This window comes from Tachyglossus aculeatus, chromosome 22, assembly GCF_015852505.1.
Source record: "Tachyglossus aculeatus isolate mTacAcu1 chromosome 22, mTacAcu1.pri, whole genome shotgun sequence".
NCBI lineage: Eukaryota > Metazoa > Chordata > Mammalia > Monotremata > Tachyglossidae > Tachyglossus > Tachyglossus aculeatus.
The window spans coordinates 7,135,554-7,163,011 of NC_052087.1; the positions used below are offsets into that span (position 1 = coordinate 7,135,554).

The 27,458-nt window shown below is 43.6% G+C and overlaps 1 protein-coding gene across 2 annotated transcripts; it reads left to right on the forward strand.

Moving 5' to 3' along the window:
* Positions 1 to 3,375: 3,375 nt before the first annotated feature.
* Positions 3,376 to 27,222, forward strand: RCN1 (reticulocalbin 1). 2 transcript variants are annotated; one of them, XR_005455680.1, is made up of 7 exons: positions 3,376 to 3,697; positions 10,656 to 10,849; positions 11,115 to 11,293; positions 14,256 to 14,316; positions 18,448 to 18,647; positions 20,747 to 21,091; positions 27,011 to 27,222. XR_005455680.1 is itself a non-coding variant. In XM_038764924.1 (6 exons), the coding sequence occupies exons 1-6, from the start codon at positions 3,441 to 3,443 to the stop codon at positions 20,852 to 20,854; spliced, it is 999 nt and encodes a 332-aa protein (XP_038620852.1). In that variant the 5' UTR covers positions 3,376 to 3,440; the 3' UTR covers positions 20,855 to 21,901. The 2 variants fall into 2 exon arrangements, 1 of the variants encoding a protein (XP_038620852.1); XM_038764924.1 differs by lacking the exon at positions 27,011 to 27,222 and having other exon boundaries at positions 20,747 to 21,901.
* Positions 27,223 to 27,458: the final 236 nt, after the last annotated feature.

A 27,458-nucleotide genomic window follows, 5' to 3' on the forward strand; every position in this document is an offset into this window, starting at 1 on the left:
CCCTATTATTTAAGCACTAAGTCTTCTACTTATCTTCTTTTCCCTCTCCCTCCTAGCTGTAATCTATTTTACTGCCTAGACTGTAAACTCCTTGAAGGAAGAGATCATTTTTACTAATTCTACTGTTCTCTCCGAAGTGCTTAGTACAGTATTTGGCACATGGTAGGTGCTCACTGAATAGTATTAATTAATTCACGATTGATCCAACTCTGTATAGGCTTTGGAAAACTTCTAGGCCTGGGTGGCATTGACAGAAAAACTGGTTCCACTACTGTGAATTAACCCTTCCCAATCTCATAAAAACGATGAGGAAATAAAATGGTGTGAAAGGGCTTTTCAGGGCAGAGGGACTATTTCAACCGTGTCTACCAAGCACATAGTACAGTGCTCTGACCGCAGTAAGTACTCAATAAACACCATTAATTGACTTTTGGATGCACTGGAGAATTAGCATCAAGTCTACCATTCTCATACTGTATTGTGGCACTAAGTGTTCAGTAAATATCAATGATTGACTGAGAATGATATGTGGTGTCCTTGAGCTGGTAAAGCTCCTGAGAGGTTTTTCGAGCTGCTCAGGGAGAGACTGGGACCTCAAGAGCCTTGCTAGAGGTAGAGGGATAGAGCATTTGTTGTTTGAAGCAGGGCCAAATGGAGAATCAGCAGGGAGGGTGGAGGCATGTTTGTTTTACTGCTGAGGTTTCTAAATGGAGTTGGTAGACATGTTCCCTGCCCACATGGACCTTGCGGTCTAGAAACGGAGGCACACATTAAAATAAATTAAGAATATGCACATGAGTGCTGTGGGGCTGAGTGGGGTGAATGTCAAATGCTCAAAGGGCACAATTCCAGTGTGTAGGCAAAGTAGAAGGGAGTAGGTGATACGGAAGGGAGTGGGAGTAGGGGAAATGAGAGCTTAGTTGGGGAAGGCTTCTTGGAAATGTGATTTTAATAAGGCTTTGTAGGTGGGGAGAATCATAAGTGAAGGGAAAGGGAGTTCCAGGCCAGAGGGTGGATGTAGGAAAGGAGCCCGTGGCGAGATAGATGACTCAAAGGTACAGTGAGTAGAATGGTTTTGGAGAGGTGAAGCAGGCAGGCTGGGTTGTAGTAGAAAATCAGCAAAGTAAGGTAGGAGAGGGTGAGGAGATTGAATGTTTTAAAGCTGACGGTAAGGAGTTTCTGTTTAATGCAGAGGTGAATGGGCAATCACGGGAGTTTCTTGAGCAGGGGGCACATGCGGACTGAATGATTTTGTAGAAAAAATGATCCAGGTAGCAGAGTGAAGTATGGACTTGAGTGGGGAGAGACAGGAGGCAGGGAGGTCAGTGAGGAGGCTGAGGCAATGGTCAGGTGGATCAGTGTAGTAACAGTTTGGATAGAGAGAAAAGGGCAAATTTTAGCAAGGTTGTAAAGGTTGAACAGACAGGATTTTGTAACAGATTGAATGCTTGGGTTGAATGAGAGATGATTCAACCCAATGGCAAAGTTACGGGCTTGTGAGACAGGGACGATGGTGGTGCTTTCTAAAGCCCAAGTGCTTAGTACAGTGCTCTGCACACAGTAAGCGCTCAATAAATATGATTGAATGAATGAATGAATGAATAAAGCACAGGGCATTTCAACTAGTGCAACCTCACAGCCCAGTGTCATGCAAATTTTTTTTTTTGGGGGGGGTCTGCTTCCCTAAGGGGATAGCCCTGTTCGCTTCAGCTCCCTAAGTGTTATTTTAGTTAGTTATTTAGTTATTTTATTATTTATGTTATTTAGTTCTCCATTCTGGATCTGTCAACTACTCCCCTCTCCCCCTGGAGGGTCCAAGATGATGAGAAGTAGCTCGGCCTAGTGGAGAGGGGCCTGGGGGCCAGAAGGTCATGGGTTTTAATCCTGGCTCTGCCAGTTGTCTGCAGTGAGACTTTGTGCAAGTTCCTTCATTTCTGAGCCTCAGTTACCTCATCTGTGAAACGGGGACTGTGAGCCCCACGTTGGGCAGGGACTGTGTCCAACCTAATTAGCTTGAATTTACCCCAGGCCAGGAAGAGGTGTTCTAAAATAGTGACCATAGGCTTCTTTCTAGCAGTTCAGTTATTCTAGTCATGTTATTTTCTTCTGCCACCAAAAATAATAGTTAATTTGGGCAGTGACAGGGTTCTACAATACTGGCACATAGCTGCATGCAAATCAAGAAACCAAACGTAGCTTTGGTTTGCCTGGCAAGTAAGCATTGTGATCGTCCATATGTTGCCAACTTGTACTTCCCAAGCGCTTACTACAGTGCTCTGCACACAGTAAGCGCTCAATAAATATGATTGAATGAATGAATGAACTGTGCTTACCACATAGAAAGCCGTTAACATACACCATAATTATTATTATTGGGTTGGAAGGCCGTGCCCCGTGGCTTTGTAGCCTTATTGCCCGGAGGGGTGAGGAGGGGGCTGTTGGCTGTTTCTAAGGTGACCCCGGGTCTCTGGTCGGCGGGGTTTGGTGGGGGTTCCCTTCCCCACAGCACCTGTATATATGTATATATGTTTGTACATATTTATTACTCTATTTATTTATTTATCTTGTACATATCTATTCTATTTATTTTATTTTGTTAGTATGTTTGGTTTTGTTCTCTGTCTCCCCCCTCTAGACTGTGATCCCACTGTTGGGTAGGGACCGTCTCTATATGTTGCCAACTTGTACTTCCCAAGCGCTTAGCAGTAAGCGCTCAATAAATACGATTGATTGATAGGGACCGTCTCTATACGTTGCCAACTTGTACTTCCCGAGCGCTCAGTACAGCGCTCTGCACACAGTAAGCGCTCAATAAATACGATTTATTGATTGATTGATTTTCCCAATTCCCCGGCCACATGTGTCAGAAGGGCTTTGTCCTGGACGATTGCGTTCCTGGGAAGCCAACCCCGGGGATGGTGCGGGGGCTCCAGGGAGGGAACGCCCCTGCAACGTGGCGCACCGCCTCTTCCTCCTCCTCCTCCTCCTCCTTCTTCTCCTCCTCCTCCTCCTCCCTGGGCCGGCCGGGGGGCTCGAATCCCCGCCCTCCCGGCTCTCTCCGGGCCTGTGGTTTAGCATTGCAGGCCGGGCCTTTCGGGGCTGGGAAAGCGGGGTGGAGGGCGGGTGGCTCCCCTCCTACAGCGCTGTCCCCGCGCCTACATAGTCCCGGAGAGGCTCCAATTCCAATTCCAGCTCCAGTTCCAATTCTAGCTCCAGCTCCACTTCAATTCCAGCTCCAGCTGCAGCTCCACTTCAGCTCTGCTCCAATTCCAGCTCCAGCTCCACGTCCAGTTCCAGCTCCAGTTTCAGCTCCAGTTGCAGCTCCACGTCCACTTCCAGCTCCAGCTCCACTCCAGCTCCAATTCCAGTTCCAATCCAGCTGCAATTCCAGCTCCAGCTCCAGCTGGGCTCCGTCTCCCCGGGCCCTCCGTGCCGGCCCCATGGGATCCTGCTCGGGCCTGGGCCCGGGCCTCGGGCCTCTGCTGCTGTTTCATCTTCTTTTTCTGCTGCTGCTGCTGCCGGTGCAGGCCAAACCCACCGTCCGGAAAGAGAGGGTCGTGCGGCCCGACTCGGAGCTGGGCCAGCGGCCCCCCGAGGACGCCCCGGGCCTCCAGTACGACCACGAGGCCTTCCTGGGCAAGGAGGAGGCCAAGACCTTCGACCAGCTCAGCCCGGAGGAGAGCAAGGACCGGCTGGGGTAGGACGGCCTTTTTTTTTTTTTTTAAATGACATTTATTAAGCGCTTACTATGTGCAAAGCACTGTTCTAAGCGCTGGGGAGACAAGGTGGTCAGGTTGTCCCACGGTGGGCTCACGGTCTTAATCCCCATTTTACAGATGAGGTCACTGAGGCCCAGAGAAGTTAAGGGACTTGCCCGAAGTCACACGGCTGACAAGTGGCGGAGCCGGGATTTGAACCCGTGACCTCTGACTCCAAAGCCCAGGCTCTTTTCCACTAAAGCACGCTCAATCCTATTTATTGAGCGCTTACTACTCCCTCAGTCGTATTTGTTGAGCGCTTGCACACTGTACTGAGCGCTTGGGAAGTACAAGTTGGCAGCATGTATGTGCAGAGCGCTATACTAAGCGCTTGGAAGGTACAGTTCCCCAACCCAGCCCTCGTTTTAGTCATTCACTCAATCGTGTTTATTGAGCGCTTACTATGTGCAGAGCACTATAGTAAGCCCCGGCTCCGCCAATTGTCAGCTGTGTGACTTTGGGCAAGTCACTTCACTTCTCTGTGCCTCAGTTACCTCGTCTGTAAAATGGGGGTTAAAACTGTGAACCCCCCCGTGGGACAACCTGATCACCTTGTAACCTCCCCAGTGCTTAGAACAGTGCTTTGCACATAGTAAGCGCTTAATAAATGCCATCATTATTATTATTATTATTACAATTCCCCAGCCAAACCCTCGTTTTATTCATTCATTCAATCGTGTTTATTGAGCGCGTACTGTGTGCAGAGCACTATACTAAGCGCTTGGAAAGTACAATTCCCCAACCAAGCCCTCGTTTCATTCATTCATTCAATCGTGTTTATTGAGCGCTTACTGTGTGCAGAGCACTGTACTAAGCGCATGGAAGGTACAATTCCCCAACCAAGCCCTCGTTTCATTCATTTAATCGTGTTTATTGAGCGCTTACTGTGTGCAGAGCACTATACTAAGCGTTTGGAAGGTACAATTCCCCAAGGCCTCATTTCATTCATTCATTCAATCGTATTTATTGAGCGTTTACTGTGTGCAGAGCACTGTACTAACCGCTGGGAAGGTACAATTCCCCAAGGCCTCGTTTCATTCATTCATTCAATCGTGTTTATTGAGCGCTTATTGTGTGCAGAGCACTATACTAAGCGCTTGGAAGGTACAATTCCCCAAGGCCTTGTTTCATTCATTCATTCAATCGTGTTTATTGAGCGCTTAGTGTGTGCAGAGCACTGTACTAAGCGTTTGGGAAGTGCAATTCGGCAACAAATGGAGACGGCCCCTACCCAACAACGGGCTCACAGTCTAGAAGGGGGGAGACAGACAGCAAAACAAAACAGTCAGGTGTCAATACCATCAGAATAAATAGAATTATAACTATATGCACATCATTAATAAAATAGAGTAGTAAATATGTACAGAGTAATAAATATGTACAAATATATACAAGTGGCGTGGGGAGGGGAAGGGGGTGATAGATTCATTGATTCTATCGTATTTAAAGAGCACTTACTGTGTGCAGAGCACTGTACTAAGCGCTTGGGAAGTACAAATCGGCAACACATGGAGATGTCCCCTACCCAATAACGGGCTCACATTCTAGGAGGGGGAGACACAGCAAAACAAAACAGACAGGTGTCAATACCATCAGAATAAATAGAATTATAACTGTATGCACATCATTAATAAAGTAGAGTAGTAAATATGTGCAAATAGAGTAAAAAATATTTACAAATATATACAAGTGCTGTGGGAAGGGGAAGGGGTGGTAGATTCATTCATTCCATCGTATTTATTGAGTGTTTACTGTGTGCAGAGCACTGTACTAAGCGCTTGGGAAGTACAAATCGGCAACATATGGAGATGTCCCCTACCCAACAACGGGCTCACATTCTAGGAGGGGGAGACACAGCAAAACAAAACAGACAGGTGTCAATACCATCAGAATAAATGGAATTTTCGCTATATGCACATCATGTTGGGTAGGGACTGTCTATATGTTGCCAACTTGTGCTTCCCAAGCGCTTAGTACAGTGCTGTGCACACAGTAAGCGCTCAATAAATACGATTGAATGAATGAATTAATAAAATAGAGTAGTAAATGTGTACAAATATATACAAGTGTTGTGGGGAGGGGAAGGGGATGATAGATTCATTCCATCGTATTTATTGAGCGCTTACTGTATGCAGAGCACTGTACTAAGCGCTTGATGCTGGGCCGAGCCTGGTAGTGGAGGGCCTGCCCCTCTTGACAGCACGATAACGTGGCACCCGGAGGCAGCTCCCCCGCCCCATCCCCTCGGCCCTGCATCCGGAGGGGAGGGGAGAGCCCGCAAAACTTTCCGCCCATCCGTAGAGGATCGAATCATGATTATTATGGTGTTTGTTAAGCGCCTACTACGTGCCAAGCACTGTTCTAAGCCCTGGGGTAGATACAAGGTGATCAGGCCGTCCCACGTGGGGCTCACAGTCTTCACCCCCATTTTACAGATGAGATAACCGAGGCACAGAGAAGATGGTTTCATTCAGTCGTATTTATTGAGCGCTTACTGGGTGCAGAGCACTGGACTAAGCGCTTGGGAAGTACAGGTCGTCATAGAGAGACGGTCCCTACCCAACAACGGGCTCACAGTTTAGAAGGGGGAGACAGACAGCAAAACATGTAGACAGGTGTCAAAACTGTCAGAATAAATAGTTAGTGAGAAGCAGCATGGCCTAGTGGATAGAGCACGACTGGGAGTCAGAAGATCGTGAGTTCTAATCCTGCCACTGCCACTTGTCAGCTGGGTAACTTTGGTCAACTCACCTAACTTCCTTGTGTCTGTTATCTGTAAAATGGGGATTAAGACTGTGAGCCCCACGTGGGACAACCTGATCACCTTGTATCCTCCCCAGCGTTTAGAACAGTGCTTTGCACATAGTAAGCGCTTAACAAATATTATTATTATTATTGCGTGCCGTGTGACCTTGGGGAAGTCACGTCTCTGGGCCTCAGTTTCCTCATCTGTAAACTGAGGATTGAGACTGTGAGCCTCACGTGAGACAGGGACTGTCTCCAACCTGATTTGCTTATATTCACCCTAGCGCTTACTACAGAGCCTGGCACATAGTAAGCACTTAACAAATACCATTATTATTACTATCATTAATTTAAGTGGCTTGGCCAAAGTCACACAGCAAAATGGTGGAGGCAGGATTAGAGCCCACATCCTCTGATTCCCAAGCCTGGGCTGGACAGTGGGAGAGCACCGATCAACTGGTGTCATAAAGAACCGTTAGAGAGGTTCTTATGAAACGTTATGGTTTTCGTTAAGCACTACTTGTTAAGCACTGTTTAAGCTCTGGGGTAGGTAATAATAATAATAATAATGGCATTTGTTAAGCGCTTACTATGTGCAGAGCACTGTTCTAAGCACTGAGGGGGAATACAAGGTGATCAAGTTGTCCCACGTGGGGCTCACAGTCTTACTCCCCATTTTACAGATGAGGTAACTGAGGCTCAGAGAAGTTAAGGGACTTGCCCGAGGTCACACAGCAGACATGTGGTAGAGTAGGGATTCGAACCCATGACCTCTTACTCCAAAACCCGTGCTGTTTCCACTGAGGCACGCTGCAGAACTCAGGAACTAAATTAGCGGGAGGAGGATTTAACCTCCATTTGACAGATGAGGGAATTGAGGCACAGAGAAGTTAACAATAATAATAATAATAGTAGTATTTGTGAAGCACTTACTATGTACCCAGCACTGTTCTAAACCCTGGGGTAGACACAAGGTGTCCCATGTGGGGCTCACAGACTTAATCACCATTTTACAGATGAGGTAAATGAGGCACAGAGAAGTTAAGTGGCTTGCCCACACAGCAGACAAGTGGTGAAGCAGGGATTAGAACCCACGTCCTCTGACTCGCAACCCCGTGCTCTTTCCACTAAGCCACGCAGGGAGTTTCCTAAGGTCACATAGCAAACAATTGGCACAGCCAGGATTAGAACCCAGGTCTTCTGACTCCAAGGCCCGTGGTCTTTTCACTAGGCCACACTGCTTCTGGAGATGTTGGCTGGGAAATTGAACTCCAGATTGGGACATTCATTACCTTTCACAAGTCCTCACTTTTTGCCTGTGTGAAAGGGGTTGTCATCTTGCCCTAGAGGGATATCAGGAGTCAGAGGGAATACTTGCCAAGCAGGAGAAAGGCACTTGAGTAATACCCGATATGCCAGAATGGAAATTTAGGGGCTGGGGGGAGCAGTAACTGAACATTGCTCAAACCCTGATCCTTCACAAGCACCTAGTACAGTGCTCTGCACACAGTAAGCGCTCAATAAATACGATTGAATGAATTCACTGGTGGCCTTTTTTGTTTGTTTTTAATGAAATTCCTTAACTACTTATTATGTGGCAAACACTGGGATAGAATACAAGTCTAGGTTGGACACAGTCCCTGTCCTGCATGGGGCTCACAGTCTTAAGTAGGAGGGAGAACAGGAGAACTGTGGCACAAAGTGAAGTGACTTGTCCAAGGTCAAACAGCAAACAGTTGGTAGAGCCAGGGTTAGAACCCAGGTTCATGCTCTTTCCAATAGGGTCTCGGGTCTCGGGGACACAAGCCCAAGAGGTCTAGTTTCAATTGTAGTTCTAATTAATCACTTGGAAAGGGTTGTTTGAGCCTTCCAATTGAACAAAGGAATAGTGCGGGGTAATGATGTACAGCTGTTCTGGTTTTGGAACTTCACTGATCTTGTTTCATTTGACAAACTAGGCAAGGCCCCAGAATGAATAAAAGAAACAAAACCCGGGCCTCACAGAATACTTTAAACCAACATTTTAGCCGACCGATGGAGTGTTGCTGGTTCACATTTCACAGAAAGTTTCAGTATCCTGTCAGAGGGCAGATTGGAGAATGATATCCAGGAGTCTTGACCATTAAGCCATCTAGGATTCAGGGGGATGATAGGCTTGATGGTGGGGGAAATTAAGTGGATATTTTTCCAAATCTTGGTATATGAAAGTACCCACCCAGTGTTACTAAGAGGTGATGTAAAATGCCAAACCTTCACTTTTTCACTGTGTGGCAATCATCTGTTACACTTGTAAAAAGAGGTCTGTGGACTTAAAATTGATAACTAAACAATCACCCTTTGTGTTGTTCACTTATAGTGCATTAAAACAGACCGATAACTTAAGAAGCATTTGGAATTGGACTTGGACTGTCAGTCTTTGGGGGAGAGGCAAAACTAGGGTAAAGCAAACCGATCTAGTCCTGAATCTCAGTATAGAAGAAAAGATTGTGAGAATTTGGGCTCTTCCCCATGGAAGTTTTTTAAAACCAGGTAGATGTCAATTGATTTAGCTGCAATGTTTCTTAAAAGCGGTGGGATGGATTTGATAACCTCACCAAGTCCCTTCAGTCAATCGATTAGTTATATTTATTCTGCTTGCTGAACATTTTACTAAGTACTTGGGAGAGTACAACAGAGTTAGTAGACATGTTCCCTGCCAACATTGAGCTTATAGTTTAGAGGGGGAGACAGACATTAAAATAAATTGCAGATCTACATAAGTAATAATAATAATTTTGGTATTTGTGAAATGCTTACTGTATGCCAGGCACTGAACTGTGTGCTGGGGTAGATACAAAATAACCGGTTGGGCCTCTGTCCCTACCTCACATAGACGGTCTCACAGCCTTAATCCCCATTTTACAGGTGAAATAACTGAGTCACAGAGAAGTTGTGACTTGCCCAAGGTAACACTACAGACAAGTGGAGGAGCCAGAATTAGAACTCAGGTCCTTCTGACACCCAGGCCCATGCTAGGCCACACTGCTTGGTATCACGTAAGAATCAGAATGATGTGAAGGTAGAGCTGACATAATTTGGTGACAGATTGGGTATGTGGATTAAATGTGAAAGTTATGGGTTTATGATACAGGGAGGATAGTATCAAGTGTGGACTTGATACCTTGATATGCAGGGTACTGTATTAAGCACTTGGGAAAGTGCAACAGAGTTGGTAGACACACTCCCTGCCCGCGGTGAGTTTACAGTCTAGAGTCAAGAGAGAGGAATGAGTAGTAAATAGTATTTATTGTGATGCACTTGGGAAAGGTTAACAGAAGCATAAAGGATGTTCCCTGCCCTTAAGGAGCTTACCCTTTTATGTAGTCAGAGTAAACAATTGACTGTACAGCTGATTCTTCATATGTAAATAAGTGCAAAGGAAGGGCAACAGTAAATATGTAAGTGTTGGACATGTCTGCCAGGCTGATATGACTTCAGAGATGGGAATTAATCCAGGAAGGCTTGTTGGAGGAGATGAGATTTTAGGAGGGCTTTGAACATAAGCAGAGTTGGGTCTGTTTGATTTGCAGGGGGAGGGGGCTTCAGATATGGGGAAGAGTGTGGTTGAAGGAATAAAAGTGGAAAAGGGAAGAGCAAGGTGCAGTTAGCAGATTAGTTGGGGAGGAATGAAAAAAATCTGGTAAGAAGTGCCAGAAGGGAACTGATGTAAAATGGGGAGAGATGGTGAAGAACCTTGAAGCCAATTGTGGAGTCTTTGTATGACGCATGGGACGATGGGGGAAGTCAACAGAACTTTTTGAGGCTTAGAGAGATGTATGGAAAGGCACTTTAATCACCCAGAAAGTGGGGAGGCTGTGGCAGAGGAAAGAGGCCAGGGATTTTCAGGATTTTCCCAAGTTCCTCTGCTTTGTTGGGGATGGGCCCCTGGCTGGACTTTCACCAGGACTTTAGAGAAGGTTTTTTTTTGCAGTTTTAAAGGTTGACTACCAGGCGTGACAAAGATGCCCATGTCCTGTGAGAAATTGCATTGGTTGCGAATGTGAGGTTTTTTCCAGGTTCGGCAGCTGATATGAGGAGACTCTAACCAAGTACCGCCGTTAGGTTTGGTTATTTATGAATTGACCTCACCACAGCTCTGTGTTTCTCTTACAGAAAGATTGTTGATAGAATAGACAATGATGGAGATGGCTATGTAACTACAGAGGAGCTGAAGAGCTGGATCAAAAGAGTGCAGAAACGGTATATCTATGAGAATGTGGCTAAAGTCTGGAAAGATTACGATCAGAATAAAGACGATAAGATTTCTTGGGAGGAATACAAACAGGCGACGTATGGTTACTATCTAGGTAAGAAACCCTCCAGGTCCAAGGCTTTTATAGACCCTAATTTTCTAATTGAATTTGAGAATCATTTCAGCATCCTTGATGGCCCTGGTCTTGGGTCTCTGGCCATAGTTCCTTATGAACAGAAAATAAACTTTTGGTCTTTGTACTTGTCCACTGTGCCAAACCTGATCCTTTGGGCTAATCGATGTCAGGCGGCTGGGGGAGAGAGGAGGACGTTGGCACTTGAAGCCACACAGATTTAAACTTTTCTTTATGGATTCTCCAGGAAACCCAGAAGAGTTTCAAGATGGATCTGATCAACACACATTTAAGAAGATGCTGCCCCGTGATGAAAGGAGGTTTAACACGGCAGATCTGGATGGGGACAGCACAGCCACACGGGAGGAGTTCACCGCCTTTCTGCATCCTGAAGAGTTTGAACACATGAAGGACATCGTGGTCTTAGTAAGAAAAGTGGGATCCAGGGCTAAATTGGGAGAGGCTGGAGGTAGGGGAAGGAGAAATGGGTTTTTCCTCCCCTTTTTCCAAGAAACCAACTCAAGAAGACTTAAAATCGACTGTTTTGGGTAGAGGAAGGAGAAATGGGTTTTTCCTCCCCTTTTTTCAAGAAACCAACTCAAGAAGACATTAAAATTGACTGTTTTGGGTATTGCCTTGATTACTGTATCAGCCTCTTGTCTCTCCCCAGTCTAGTCTATATTTCAATCTGCTGCCTGGATTATTTTTCTACAAAAAAGTTCAGGCCATGTTTCCCCACTCCTCATGAACCTCCAGTGGTTGCCCATCCACCTACGCATCGGACAGAAACTCTTTACCATCATCTTCACAGCACTCAATCACTTTGCCCCTTCCTACCTTACCTTGTTATTCTATTATGACTCAGCCCAACACTTCGTTCCCCTAATGTTAATTTACTCACTGTACCTCAATCTCATCTATCTCACCATGGGCCTCCCGCCCACATCCTGCCTCTAGCCTGGAATAATAATAATAATAATAGCATTTATTAAGCACTTACTATAGGCAAAGCACTGTTGTAAGCACCGGGTAGGTTACAAGGTGATCCGGTTGCACCCCGGGGGGCTCACAGTCTTCATCCCCAATTTACAGATGAGGTCACTGAGGCACAGAAAAGTTAAGTGACTTGCTCAGTCACACAGCTGACAAGTGGCGGAGCTGGGATTTGAACCCATCACCTCTGACTGTACAGCCCGTGCTCATTCCACTGAGCCACGCTGCTTTCGTCTTCATATCCGATAGCCAGTTATTCTCCTCCCACTTCAAAAACCTTATTGAAGTCAGTCTTTTCCAAGAGGCCTTCCCTGACTAAGCCCTCTTTTCCTGTCACCCTGACTTGCTCCCTTTATTCATCCGCCCTCCCAACCCTATGGCACTTACGTACATATCCGTAATTTATTTATATTAATATTTGTCTCCCCCTCTACACTGTAAACTTGTGGGCAGGAAATGTGTCTATGGTACTCTCCCAAGTGCTTGGTACAGTGCTCTGCATACACTAAACACTCAATAATTATGTTTGATTGGCTGATGACCAAGTCATCATCATCATCATTCATATTTATTGAGCGCTTACTGTGTGCAGAGCACTGTACTAAGCGCTTGGGAAGTACAAGTTGGCAACATATAGAGACAGTCCCTACCCAACTAGACAATGAGGTGTGCCTGCCCTTTGGAGCCTGGCAAGAAAGCCATTACCTGCAAAGCTCTGGAGGGTTTTGTTTTGTGAAGGTTGGTGGTAGACTAAGGGAATAGGAGGAGTGGACTCCAGACTTGTATCTACGATGTCTCTGGCCGCCTTCAGAAAGGAGTGGCTTTCCCCCACATTCTTTTAGGCTCGGAGTATTTAAATCCCCACGATTTATTCCTTTGGTGACGCACAACCTGTACCTTACTTGTTTGGAGGCTGTGTGACCATTTTAACATCTGTAGATCAGTGGTTGGGTAGAGGAACGAAAACATCCCTCCTAAGCTGCTACTTGTTTTACCAATCAGTCAGTGGTATTTATTGAGCATTTATTGTGTGCAGAGCATTGTACTAAGAGCTTGGAAGAGTACAATACAATGAAGTCTGAAAACACAATCCCTGCTCTCAAGGAGTTTACTATCTAGTAGGAGAGACAGACATTAAAATAAATTACAGAAAGGGGAAACAGTGGAGTATAATCCTGGCTCTGCCACTTGTCTGCTGTTTGACTTTGAACAAGTCACTTAACTCCTCTGTGCCTCAGTTACCTGTAAAATGGGGATTACTACTGATCTCACCTCCTCCAGGAGGCCTTCCCAGACTGAGCCCCCTTTTTCCTCTCCTCCTCCCCACTCCCCTGCCCTACCTCCTTCCCCTCCCCACAGCACCTGTATATATGTTTGTACAGATTTATTACTCTATTTATTTTACTTGTACACATTTACTATTCTATTGATTTTCTGAATGATGTGCATCTAGCTTTATTTCTATTTATTCTGATGACTTGACACCTGTCCCCATGTTTTGTTTTGTTTTGTTGTTGTCTTCTAGTCTGTGAAACAGTTTTTGGGTAGGGACCGTCTCTATATGTTGCCAACTTGTACTTTCCAAGCGCTTAGTACAGTGCTGTGCACACAGCGCTCAATAAATACGATTGAATGAATGAGTGAATGAATGATTAAGATTGTGAGCCTCATGTGGGATATGGACTGTGTCCAACCTAATTATCATGTACATATCTCAGTGTTTAGTACAGTATCTAGCCCGTAGTAAGTGCTTAACAAATATTATTAAAAAAGTAATAGGATAGGTACATAAGTGCTGTGGGGCGATGTGAGTATCAAATTTCTTAATGGGTAAAGCCCTAAATGTATTGGTGATACAGAAGGGAGGGCAAATAGGTTGGTTAAAATTATTGAGGGAAGATGTCGAATTGGCTAATTAAGGAAGACTGAGATTATTTATGGATGCCAAATATTGCCATGGATTAGTCTATGCATTGTACCTGATAATCTGAAACTGAGGCAAAAAGTAGGGATGAACACCTTATTCTAGTATTGTAGCCTCAGCCTGTGACCCCAGATTAGGGGGTAAAATGAAAATAGTCTTGGACTCTTGAGCTACATGTGCTCTTGCTTGTCCTAATAATTAACTTCTGGAAGCACTTCAAACTAAATCCTACTGGTGCAGGACAGAAGTTTGTTCCAGAGAACACCTGAGTTATGGCTTGTACCAAACTTACTTTTGCATATCTTCTTTGCATTGAAGTTGATAGCCTTGCTAGTGGAGGCTGAAAGTGATAAAATAAAGAATTCCCCTACCTCTTCAGCTTTGAAGGCTTAGTAAGAAAGACAATGTGTTTGGTAAACCTCCATTGCATTTGGAGCACATGAAACATTAATACTTCATGTTTTCCCCCAGGAGACACTGGAAGATATCGACAAGAACGGTGATGGATTTGTGGATCAAGATGAGTACATCGGTAAGAGTTTTTGTTCTTTGGGACTGAAGTGCAGGGCACGGCTGTGGACTGGCCCTGCTGACTCGCCTTCTTTCATCTGAGTGGGAAAAGTTACAGCCCCTCTCCAGAGAGGCTTTGTTGTTGGTCCTGACACACTGTTGGTTGACCAGGCCAGCATAGGTGTTGCCGTGTCAGAGAGGCTAGGCAAAATGAAGGAAATCAATCAATCAGTCAGTAAATCGTATTTATTGAGTGCTTACTGTGTGCAGAGCACTGTACTAAGCGCTGGGGAAATACAAGTTGGCAACATATAGAGACAGTACATAGAGAAGGAAAGCATTCTGTCTGAGAGAGAAGAAATCATCTCAAGTTCCTAGTATGGTTTAGCTGTGAATAATAAAAACTTTGATGAAAATGAATATGGTACTTGGTAAGCGCTTATTAGCCGAGCACTGTTCTAAGTGCTGGGGTAGGTAAAAGTCAGGTTGGAAACCGTCCCTATCCCACAGTGGCATCACACTCTTAATCCCCATTTTACAGATGAGGTAACTGAGGCCCAGAGAAGTGGTGACTTGCCCAAGGCCACACAGCAGACATGTGGCAGAGCCAGGATTAGAACCCAGGTCCTTCGTATTTCCAGGCTCCCGCTCTATCCACTAAGCCATGCTGCTTCTCATCCCCATAAGGGTTGCATTATCCATGTGAAACTTGTCGCCTGTTGCCTGAATAGGATTTATGACAAAAAGAAAAGATTTCAAAAAGTTTTCTGCCTCACTAAAATCTCCTATTCCTCTCATCCTTCCTGAATCCCTCACCCACTTGTAAATGACTAGTATTGTATTGAGTTCTCAGTATTACTGTTTTTTATGGTATTTGTTAAGCACTAACTATGTGTCAAACACTGTTATAAATTCTAGGTTAGGTGTAAGTTAATTGTCGGACACATTCCCTGTCCCGCATGAGGCTTCCAGTCTATGTAGGCGGGAAAACAGGGATTTAGTACATGTTTTACACTTGAAAAAATTGAGGTCCAGAGAGGTTTAGTATCTGAAAACAGTTACAAGTGCTCAGTCCCTTACCACTCCCTGCTGGTCTTCAAATGAAATATAACAAGATTTACAAGTTTTCATTCAAGGACCACTTCATCAGGGGGTGTCCCTGCAGAGCCCCTCCAGGATTGAGAACATCATTCTCTCTATCAAGTCATCATTTTTAGATTGGGAACAGAAGGCAGTAAGCCCTTACTAGATATAGTCTCAGCATCACCCTCCAGAGCCTGGAAACTTAGGGAAGCGTTCAAGGGTAGCAGGAGACACTTTGGGAAAGTTGCTGGGGCTGGCAGGATCAGGGATGCAGACTACCATTGCTCCAGCCCCCACCTCTTTGCTTGATTTACAGGGTCACTATTCTTTCGCTTCAGTTGGTCCTCTTTCACGTCTCCAAGTGCTTATCGCTAGAAGTACCACAAAAGTCGTTAAAGGGATGGTAAATTAAGTCCTGTGGAAAAGGCTAATTACATTAGGGTTATAGGAAAGAAAAGGCTAAAGGGGAGAGGATGATCTTCGCAGTCTTGAGGTTTCTGAACGGTTTTTAAGGGGAGGAACTTGATGCTGCAGGGTCCTGGAAGACCAGTAAGGGGATTTTGGCTCTGGTGAAAGCGGGAGAGATCCAGCGCTTAGTACAGTGCCTCACATATAGTAAATGCTTAACAAATACCGTAATAATTATGATGATTATTATTTTTGGATAAAGGAAAAAATTTGTGTGCAGGGGATACCTCTACCAAATCTCTTGTACTGTACTCTCCCAAGCACTTAATATGTCTCTGCACATAGTAAGCGCTCAATAAATGCAATTGATTGACTAAGTAAAGACAGCAAAATGACATATACTTATAGCACTAGGAATAAAGGTAGCTTCAAATCAAGCAACGTGGCCTAGTGGAAAGAGAGTGGGCTTGAGAATCGGAGGACCTGGGTTCTAGTCCCAGTTTTGCAACTTACCTGCTGTGCAACCTTGGGCAAGTCACTTAATTTCTCTGTGCCTCAGTTACCTCAACTCTAAGATGGGGATTCAATGCCTATTCTCCCTTCTACTTAGATTGTGAGCCCTGTGTGGGTGAGGGACTGTGTCTGACCTGATTGATTTGTGTCAATCAATCAATGGTATTTATTAAGTGCTTACTCTGCAGAGCACTGTCATAGGCACCTGGCAGAGTACAGTTCAGTAGAATTAGCAGACACAATCCCTGCCCTTAATGAGTGCTTGATCCATAGTAAACACTTAACAAAAACACTTAAAAAAAAACACTTAAAAACACTTAAAAAAAGCACCCCGTATACCTGCAGAGTCATTTTCTGCTTTGAAATACAAATACCGAGAAAAAACAAGTGTCATTTTCCTCCTTTCTCACATTAATTGCCCAGTTGGGTCACTTTCCAGCTTTTTCTTCCTGAAAATTTCAGAGAAACCAAGGTGACAGCACCAGGGGCAATGTGGGGGTTTTCAAAGGCCATACTTCCATATTGGAATGGTTGAAATTTGTCTTATGTTTCCTCCTGTCCCTACTTAGGTTGTGAGCCCCTGAGGGACAGGGACTATGTCTAATTCCCACGTGTATTCTCTCCCAGCATTTCAGTGCTCTGAATGCAGTAAGTGCTTAATAAGTACTACTATTACTAATAATCGTGGCCCACAAGGATCATACTGTCTAGAGGGAGCTTGCAGCCTAGAGGGAAGGACAGAGTTTGTCCATTAATTAAGATCAGAACTTTTTTAACCACTCTAAATTACATTTAGGTTTTTTATGTCTGCCTAAAATAACAGGCAAGTTCAGGCTCTGCTGTAATTAAAATGCAGTTGGTGGTACTACCTGGATTTAGTAACAAATGTTGGTACTCCCCTTCTTTGTGGATAACATTGAATGCCTGTCCCTTGTCTTGTAAGTGATGACCAAAGCTGTCAATGGACAGTTGTGTGGCAATCATATTGACTGGAGTGCACAACTGATTTAAACAAGCATTATAGTATTTTTTATTAATTTGGTGGGGCCTCTACAAGTACCTTCTAAATATTGCATCATGTCAGGATGAAGCTGGTGTTCAACTTTTCCTAGATTTGGCCTAGGAGAAACATAATGACTCTGGTTGAAAAAGGAAATAAAAAGCACTGTGGGCTACACACAAGTGCTCCTTAGAAATTTAAAACTGGACCAACCTACTTAACCTAATGCAATGGGACTTCAGGCTGTGCAGACCAAATCAGTATTTTGCCTGGCTAGGAGGGTTTCGTTTGGGGTTGAATCAGCACCCTGGAGCTTTTCTGAATAAATACAGCCTCTGCACTTTCCCTCTTCTTTATCCCATTTCTCTACTCTCACCCTTTGGGTTATTAAGACTTATAAGCAGCATGGTTTAGTGATAAGAGCCTGGGCCTGAGAGTCAGAAGACCTGGGTTATAATTACTGCTTCACCACTTACCAGCTCTGTGATCTTGGGCAAATCATTTACCTTCTCTGTGCCTCAGTTTCCTCATCTGCAAAATGGAGATTCAATACCCGTGGTCCCTCCTAGATAGATTGTGAACCCTATGTGGTATCTATCCTAGTGCTTAGTACAGTATGTGGTACATAGTAAGTGCTTAACAAATGCCAAAATTATTATTATTGGAGAGATGAATAGTTTGTGCAGAACAGGAAATAGATGCCCTTATCTTCTCCCTCTAGATTATAAGCTCCTTATGGGCAGGGGATGTGTCCACTAATTCCGTAGTACTCTACTCTCCCAAACATTTAGTACAGTGCCCTGGACATAGTAAGTGCTCAATAAATCCTATTGATTGATTGATTCTCCTACCCTTTTCTCTCACTCCCTACTGTATCACTCATGTACATACCTGTAATTTATTTATACTAATGTCTGTCTCCCCCCTCTAGACTGTAAGCTCTTGCACATAGTAGGTGCTCAGTAATTGATTGATTGATTGACCATCTCACCTACCTCTCCCAAAAGTTGCTTAGCCACTCTTTGTATCAAGTGTAACTTGCAAACACCTTGGTTTAAGCCCAGCAGACTTCCTTGTCTTTTCTTCTGACCTGCTCACCGAGACATTAACATGACAAAAGACTATGACAAGTCCTCTTTTCCCTTCCAGCTGATATGTTTGCTCATGAGGAGAATGGCCCAGAGCCAGATTGGGTTGCAACTGAACGGGAGCAGTTTTCGGACTTCCGTGATCTGAACAAGGATGGCAAGATGGACAAAGAAGAGATTCGCCACTGGATCCTCCCCCAGGATTATGATCACGCCCAAGCGGAGGCCAGGCACTTAGTGTACGAGTCAGACCAGGACAAGGTATGTAGAGCGGCTGGAAGAGGTCATTAATGTAGACTAGTTGACATAAGATTAAATGGTTGCCTTCTTTCTAGATGAGCCAGCGAGTGGAGTCTTTATTGACTTTTCTCATTAATTTTATAGAAACAGATATGAAAACATGGTAGAGTAACACTTTTGTGTAACTTTCTGAACTTCAGGTAATTGTAAAGCAAACAATGAGAACATTGAAATCCCTGGGTTTTAGTTTTTTATTAATAGGATCTCATTGTCATTCAGATTTGGTGACCTTTTAGGGTGGGCAGTGAAAGGGACCTAGGTAGTCTGCCCTGGACTGGTTTGGGAGGAGGTGGATCCACTGGTTCTGACGATTTAAAAAGTCAATCAGTCAATCAATCAATAGTATTTATTGAGTGCTTACTATGTGCAGAGCACTGTACTAAGCGCTTGGGAAGTACAAGTTGGCAACATATAGAGACAGTCCCTACCCAACAGTGGGCTCACAGTCTAAAAGGGGGAGACAGAGAACAAAACCAAACATACTAACAAAATAAAATAAATAGAATAGATATGTACAGGTAAAATAAAAAAAAACTTCAACCACTTAGAGAAAACCAAAATGGAAAGGACATACTGTTTCAACCAGCAGGTGACTCCAGAGAAAATTGGGTTGATTCAAAAGGGCTTTCTTTTTTATGGTATTTGTTAAGCACTTACTATGTGACCAGTATTGTATTAAACACTGGGGTAGAAACAAGCTAATCAGGTTGGACCCAGTCCATGTCCCACATAGAGCTCACAGTCTTAATCCCCATTTTACAGATGAGGTAACTGAGGCACAGAGAAGTGAAGTGACTTACCCAACGTTACATAGCAGACAGATGAAACAGGGTGGATTAGAACACAGGACTTTTGACTCACAGGCCTATGTTCTTTCCAGCAGGCCACGCTGCTTTCCTGATTTGGATTCAGATGTATTTGTGGTTGGTGAGCAGTTTGCAGTGGGTTACTATTAGGAAAATTAGGGATATTAGAATGTCCGGCCCTAAATGTCAGTGGGTGTCAGAGGCAATCATCTTATGGTTCCTCTAAGCCCCCTGACAGGGACAGATACTTCTCAGGATGGACTGATGGTTGGAGCTGGTAGTGGCCTTGCCTATACATTCTTACGGAAGTTCACCAAGGTATCGTGTTCCTTGTCCTGCATCTGGCTCCCTTTAGTTCCATACTGTTACTCCTTCAGGTGCAATCTGAAAAAACATAAGAATCAGAACAGACATTTCTTTCTCAGGCTAGTTTCATGGAGGTGCATAGTTGAGTAAGAGATTTATGAGTTTTTCGCTTAAGAGCTGGCCTGATTTAGGGCTGGTGGAAGGACTGGGCAATGTGTTAAATCCTGACCTTTACTCTTAATTAAGACTCATTCTAAAAGGAGAGAAAATAAGTTCATTTTCTTGAACTGAACATTTTCTGGAGAATTCTATCTATACCCTAAGGACATGCCTACCCTATCAACTGGAGTTGGGTAGTGGTAGATGCTTCATAGTGAAGTTATCCTCCGGTCCCATCCTCTCTTACCCAAGAGATAAGACTTCACCAGCTGGGCAGAAAAGGCACTGAATGTGTCATCAAGAGTGTTGGAGGGTTGTAGCTATGATCAGATGAATTTGGATGGAAGTTATAGCTTAAGACTGCAACAGCTGTCTTTTTTGTTTCTGAAGAAGTTCTTGCCCAAGGAAGCTGCTTGGCCTACTGGTAAGAGCATGCATGGGCTTGGGAATTAGAAGGCCTGGATTCTAATTCTGGTTCTGCCACTTGCCTGCTATGTGATTTTTGGGCAAGTCACTCAACTTTTCATTGCCTCAGAGTCCTCATCTTGTAAAATGGTTATTCAGTACCTTTTCTCCCTCCTTTTTAGACTGTGAGCCCCATATGGGGCACAGGATTGTGTCTAACCTGATTATCTTTGTTCTACTCCAGCACTTAGTTCATTGCTTGGCACCGAATAGATACCACAAATATTATTATTATTAGGAATATTCATGCCTAGTTGATTATACAAAAGAGTATATTTAGTCATTAGAGTTCCTTACTAAAACCTTTCTTTTTTCCCTGTCCAGGATCAAAAACTAACTAAAGGCGAGATCTTGGAGAACTGGAACATGTTTGTTGGAAGTCAGGCGACCAATTATGGAGAAGACCTTACCAAAAATCACGATGAGCTATGATACTCACATGTGCAATGTGGCTGTCAGTTTTCCTGCTGACTAATGTGGTTGCTAAAGTCTTCTTGGCTGAGTAACGTGGACCAGGATGTTTCCAATGAAGCAGTTTTATTACCTCATACTGGGAAGAAATAGACTGCTGTGTGACATTCCTCAGAAAAGTAATCATAGTTCAGATTTCTGTTAAAATACACTTTTGTGCTCAGTACTTTGGATTTTCAAGTTCAACAGCTTTTTTTTGTAAGTTTTCCATTTCTGTTTTAATTCTTTTTAATGACAGGGAAATAATACTAGAAAAAGCCCTACCGTTTGCCAACATTATTTGCCAATAGATGAGTGGGAGCAGGGAAGGTTAAAATTAGCTCCCAATGTTTAAATATTGAAATAGAACCCAAGAGTTTATTTTGTCAGTCTTAAATAGTATGCAAGGAAAGTCCTGGTTTTATGTATGCATAAAGCTACTCTAGTGGGTTTTTGTATTTTTTAAAATATAGGTCCATTTCAAAGAAGGTGTGATATTTCACAAATCTTTTTAACTCTATATCATGAAGTGTAACTAAATTTTATATACAACCTCTGTGCATATTCCTGTACTGACCTGTTAATGTGCATAATAAACTATGTTTTTGTTTTTTACAATGTAAAGTGATTCAGATGTGAACAAGAAAGACATTTCTGGTGAGGAAAGAGTGACCATTCCAACCCTAAACTGAAGAATGATGTGCTGAGAGTGGTCCCTCAGAAAACTTTCTTTAACTCCCCAAGATAATTTTTCTGAAGCTTAAAAGGGGGGGGGACCACTAAAATAGTGAAAGGAGATAAAGCGAAGCTACCATCACATACATGTGAGAATGCTTAGTATCTCCTTACCAACTCACAATAAAGAATCCTTTTAAACTCCATCAGCAGCCTAGCTTATGGAACAAGGACAAGGTAATGGCCCAGTCTAAGTTATTATGCTAATGCATTAACAGCTGGAAACTCCTTTAACAAGTTGATATCCTATTTCCTTCTAACTAGTAGGTGGAAAGAATAAAAAACTTTTGGGAATTTCACTTGTGGTTTGAATTATTTGTCTTCACTGTATAGTAGTGTGTTTCCATTGTGATATATCATTCTGAATGTGATCAGTATAAGTAGGGATTTTAAAGGCAACTGGAATAAAGTAGCCAACTAGAAGGCTTACAGTTTCCCAGAGTTGAAGACTATAAGCACATAATTTTAAAACTTTTCTCCAGAGTCCTAAGTAAAAATTCCTTCAATTCTCTTGGATAAAAGGAATATTTTGAATTTGATATCATACATAATGGAGTCCTGTAAACGCATATGGGCATTGTAACCTTAATCAAAATGTTTACTTCTCATGATTCTTACAGATGCTCTTGGAATCCCATAGTTGACTTCAGCCTGCCCTTCCAAAACATGATTATGATTAGAAAATATGACTGCCATTCTTCCCTCACGTGAGATCCTAAAAGGTGAAAATAGGATTTTTGTGGTGAATAGGAATTCTCTTTTTATAAAGAAATATTAACTCCTTTTCTGTCTCTCCAAGCTCTTTGGGAGCAGGGAATGGGTGACTTCAGTGCTGCACTTTCCCAAGCATTTGGTATAGTGCATTGTTCCCAGTAGATGCTCAATAAATGCTGTTACCATTAAATAATGAGAGAATGCCAGCAAACAATCATAACCTAATTTAAAAACTTTCATTTATCCATTTTACTAAAGTTTAAGCCATTAAACACTTTTCACCCCCAAAGGGAATTACCACATAGTTTTAAAGTTCTACTTAGCAAGAATGTGTAGATGTTAAGTATTTTTGAGCACTGAATTCTTCTTTCAAGTTAGTACACTGAAGAAGAGTAGTTCTTAAGGAGGTTAGGGCTTCTGGGTTTAAATTTAACACTATTTAAGGGAAACAAGCCTTTGCTAGGGGGTCATAGCTGATAACATTATGATTTTTCAAGCCCTGGGCTTCTAATGGGGTTTGACTTTTCAGAGAGCACAGATTTTTTTTTTTCCAGGAAACATTTCAAATCAGATTATTAACAAATGCTACTAAATTTTACTGTAATGTGAAATACTGTGATGTCATCAGGAGTTGTTTATGCACTTAATTTGATGGCTGTGAGCCACAAACTGTCCCAGCAGCATAAAAATGCATTTTGTGCCTATCTTGTCAGTTATTGCAGCTTTTCCAAATGGATTACGATGCAGTGGAATTTTTTAAGGAAACGTGTCAATGGATATCCATCTACCTGCAGGGTATTTTTTATGGTATTTGTTAAATGTGTACTGTGTGTCAAACACTGTTCTAAGCGCTGGGTTAGGTACAAGTTAATTAGGTTGGACACAGTCCCTGTACTGCACAGGGCTCACAGTCTAAATAGGAGGGAAGAGAGCTATTTAATCCCCATTTTACAGTTGAGGAAAATGAGGCACAGAGAAGTTAAGTGGCTTGCCCAAAGTCACAAAACAGACATATGGCAGAGGTGGGGTTAAAACCCAGGTCCTCTGACTCACAGGCCTGGGCTCTTTCCACTAGACCATGCTGCTTCTGGTTTTTGGCAGGTTTTGGAGTATGCAATTGCACCCTTCTAAATTTTTTTGATCACCTTTCTCCCAGTCAGTTCTTAGTTGTGCAGGCGATCTGTTGCTTGGTTTTACCTGTACCGGTTAGCAGAAGGGGGAAGTGCAGGGGTCGGGGATAACCAGTCAATTTAGATACAAGGGACCAGATAGGTTTGACAGTTTGTAGATTGAAACTTGGTTACAGGGTAGTAGGATCATGTTTGCAATAAGGGCATATTTTCATTAGACAATTTGGAAATAACAATGGAAAAAGGGGATCATTCTTCATCAGACATGAGTCTGTTCTAGGCATTTTACAGCCCACAGGTTGGTGCAAGGGATGTGGCTTAAGAAACAGATGGGCACATATGCTTGCATTGATCAAGATTTGGCGTGAACATGTCTCTGCCTTAGTCTTTGTATTTATGTTTTTACAACTTTTCATTTATAATAAAAGAGCAGTGAGTATAAAGCAATTTGCTCGTGATGGACATAATGTAGGAAATTGTATCAAACTGTCAGTCATGGTAGTATCTGAAGTGCCTAGCCCTGATTCCATTAGTTCCCTTTAATTAAAAGTTACTATGAAGGAATTTTTGCATAGTACAAAGTTATTCAAGAACTTAACTTCCATGTTATAATAGGAATGACTATTTAAACATTCAGGAGTTCTGTGATGTCAGCTTTGTTTTCAGTCCAAGGGAAGTGGGATTTGTAAATTTTTTTTTGTCTCAATTCAGCTCAGTTTCTGGTCTCTGCTCGTTTGGGCACAGGGGGACAAGGAGTTGTGTCTCCTTGGGTATGTGTTCTAACTGACCCAGGAGGTTGTGTGATTGAAAGCTGACATTCCGGAGAGGTTTCCTCTCAAATTCCTGCTTTTGGTCAGCAAAGTTTTGGGGATTTTGGGGATTGCTATAAGACAACCCAAGGGGAAGAAAGTGGCCCTGGGAAGCAGCATGCCCTGATGAATAAGTCACAAACCTGGTAGTCAAAGGACTTGGTTTCTAATCCCAGCTGTGCCACTTGCCTGCTGTGTGATTCTGGGCAAGTCATTTATGTCCAGTTACTCCTGGTGCCTGTGAGGATAGAGAAGAGCGTGTTGGCTGTTTGTGGTTTTACCTAATCTGCTCCACTGGAATTGGACATGTTTCCTGCTTTAAGATCATACTGTTCTTTGAAGCGCTCAACTAAACAAGTATTTGAAGTACAGAGACTTACTCCTTTGGTTGTACCTGAAATGTAAGGGCCTTTTTTAGATCTTTGCTAATTCCACTCCAGCGAAGGTGCTGCCTACATACTTGGGCTCCTCGTAGTTGGTGGCTTTACTCTCCCCATGCCACCCCTCCAGCCCCAAACCACCAGGCCCCTCCGTTGCCACAGTAGCTACAGTAACATCCATGGAAAGGCGGCAGCACCAGAAATTGAAAGTGAAACCTGATTATTTTAAAGTTACGGTTTGGGTTGGATTTAGGATTTGACAATTGGCATGTGCATTTCTTTTTGTCCCATCACTGAAACCCACAAGCTCAGGAAGCACTGATACTCAGTCACCTGGATCCCCTCAGTTTTTTAATCAATTGTGGCAACTAATGGCTAGCTGTATAATTTGTAGTATCATTGGTATTAATCAACTAGAATTTTAGGTTGGTTTTTATTGATGCCCTTTAAAATCTCAAAATCAGTTTGGCCTAGAGAAAGAGCACGAGTCTGGGAGCCAGAAGACCTAGATCTAATCCTGTCTGCTACTTACCTGTTGTGTGACCTTGAGCAAGTCATTTAACTTCCCTGTGCCTCAGTTTCCTTACCTGCATAGTGGGGCTGCAATATCTGTTCTCCTTCTTACTTAGACTGTGAGCCCCATATGAGACAGGGACTGTGTCCAACCCAATTAATTTGAATCTACCTCAGCACTTAGAACAGTGCTTGATGCATAAAAAAATGGGAGAGGGCACTCAGGTGAATGGGTGGGAAATTCGCTCCTCTGGTGCTAACCTTCTCCCTGTACCTCGATCTTGTTTATCTCACTGCAGACCTCTCACCCACATCCTACCTCTATCCTGGAACTCCCTCCCTCCTCATATCAGGCAGATAATTGCCCTCCCCCACTTCAAAACCTTATTGAAGGCACATCTCCTCCAAGAAGCCTTCCCTAAGTCCTCCTCTTCTCCCACTCCCTTCTTCGCCACTCTTACTTGCTCCTTCAGTCATCCTCTCTCATCCCTACAGCACATATGTATATATCTGTAATTTATCTATCTACTTATATTAATGCCTATCTCCCCTCTGGTCTGTGAGCTCAGTGTGGGCAAGAAAGTGTCTGTTCTTATATTGTACTCTGCCCAAGTGCTTAGTACAGTAATTTGCACAGAGTAAGTGGTGAATAAATATGAATGAATGACAGGGATTGTGTCTAACCTTGAATCTACCCCAGCACTTAGTATAGTGCCTGGCACATAGTAAATGCTTAACAAATACCATTAAAAATAAATAGGAGGGGAGAGACACAGCGGAATGTATACAAAGGGTTTTTTTGTTGTTTTGTTTTTACAAGCAGGATCAGATGATGGTGATGGTATTTGTTAAGTGCTGACTTTTTGCCGAGCACTGTTCTAAGCACTGGGTAGATAAAGTAATCAGGTTGTCCCATGTTGGGGCTCACAGTCTTAATCCCCATTTAACAGATGAGGTAACTAAGGCACAGTTAAGTGACTTGCCCTAAATTACACAGCAGACAAGTGGCAGAGTTAAGATTAGAACTCATGACCTCTGACTCCCAAGCCCGTTCTGTTCCCACTAAGCCATGCTGCTTCTGGTCTGCTTCTGCTTCATTTCATCAGAGTGAAATGATGACCCCCAGGAGTAGGGGCAGATATGTGCTTTAGGGTGTGGCCTCCCTTACAGAAATTTGCTCAAAATGATCCAAACACAGTAGGGGAGAGTTGGGGAGAGGGCTTGCCCACAATGGAACCCTGACTAAAACAGAAACATCAGGAGTACTAATTCCTAGGGGAGACACACAGGCATTTAATTGCAAGCCCAATCCATTTAGAAAAGAAGCATAGTGATTAACTTAGCAGCAACCTCTGCAGACCTCTCTTGATATCTCTGGGCATGTCCATGGCTTTTTTGGTGGTTGGACTCACAAAGACATGAACCGCCGACCCAGTGGTATACACTGTAGTCTCAAACTGAGCGAGCACGGGACTGTTTATGATGCAGCCTTTGTTCAGGATGTGGAGAACGAGAACCAGGGCTTCCTGTTTCAGCTTTGTAGGAAACAGGGTGAGACGACAATCCACGCTGGAGGAGCCCATCTTCTTCATCCCTAGGGCAGCCAATGGGACCAGAAGGATCTGGATGGATGTGTGGTACGAGCCCTGAGTGGTCACCATGAGCTCCACCGCTGAGGATGTCCACAAGCCAGTTTTGAGTCCAAAGTACCTAGGAGACTAAACCAAATATTCAGTTCAGCTTTCAATTTCCTAATCCTTATGTGAGAGGGTAGGACATATGAATGTTTTTGCTTAGCTCTCTCTTGAATCTCCCACCTTCATTCCCATGTTCATGCTGTTTCTATCTCTCTCTCAGGACCTAAAGCACAGACCTGGCAAAGAGAGACACTTGGTGCACAGAAGAGACAAGAATTTCTCTTGTGATTCCAGCTCCACTGAGTGGTGAAGAAAGGCCTGCATTGTGAAACCATCCTTATCAATCGTCTACCCAGCCCAGGATTGTATCACTGACAGAAGCAAAGGTGCACATGGCATAGTGGATAGAGCATGAGCTTGGGAGTCAGAATAACCTGGGTTCTAGTCTTGGCTCTGCCACTTGTCTGCTGTGGGACCTTGGACAACTCACTTCACTTCTCTGTGCCTCAGTTACCTCATCTGTAAAATGGAGATTGAGACTGTGAGCACCATATGGGACAGGGACTGTGTCAACTCCATTTGCTTGTATCCACCCCAGCACTTAGTACAGTGCCTGGCACAAAGTAAGCGCTTAAGAAATACCATCATTATTAGAGTAACAATGCTAA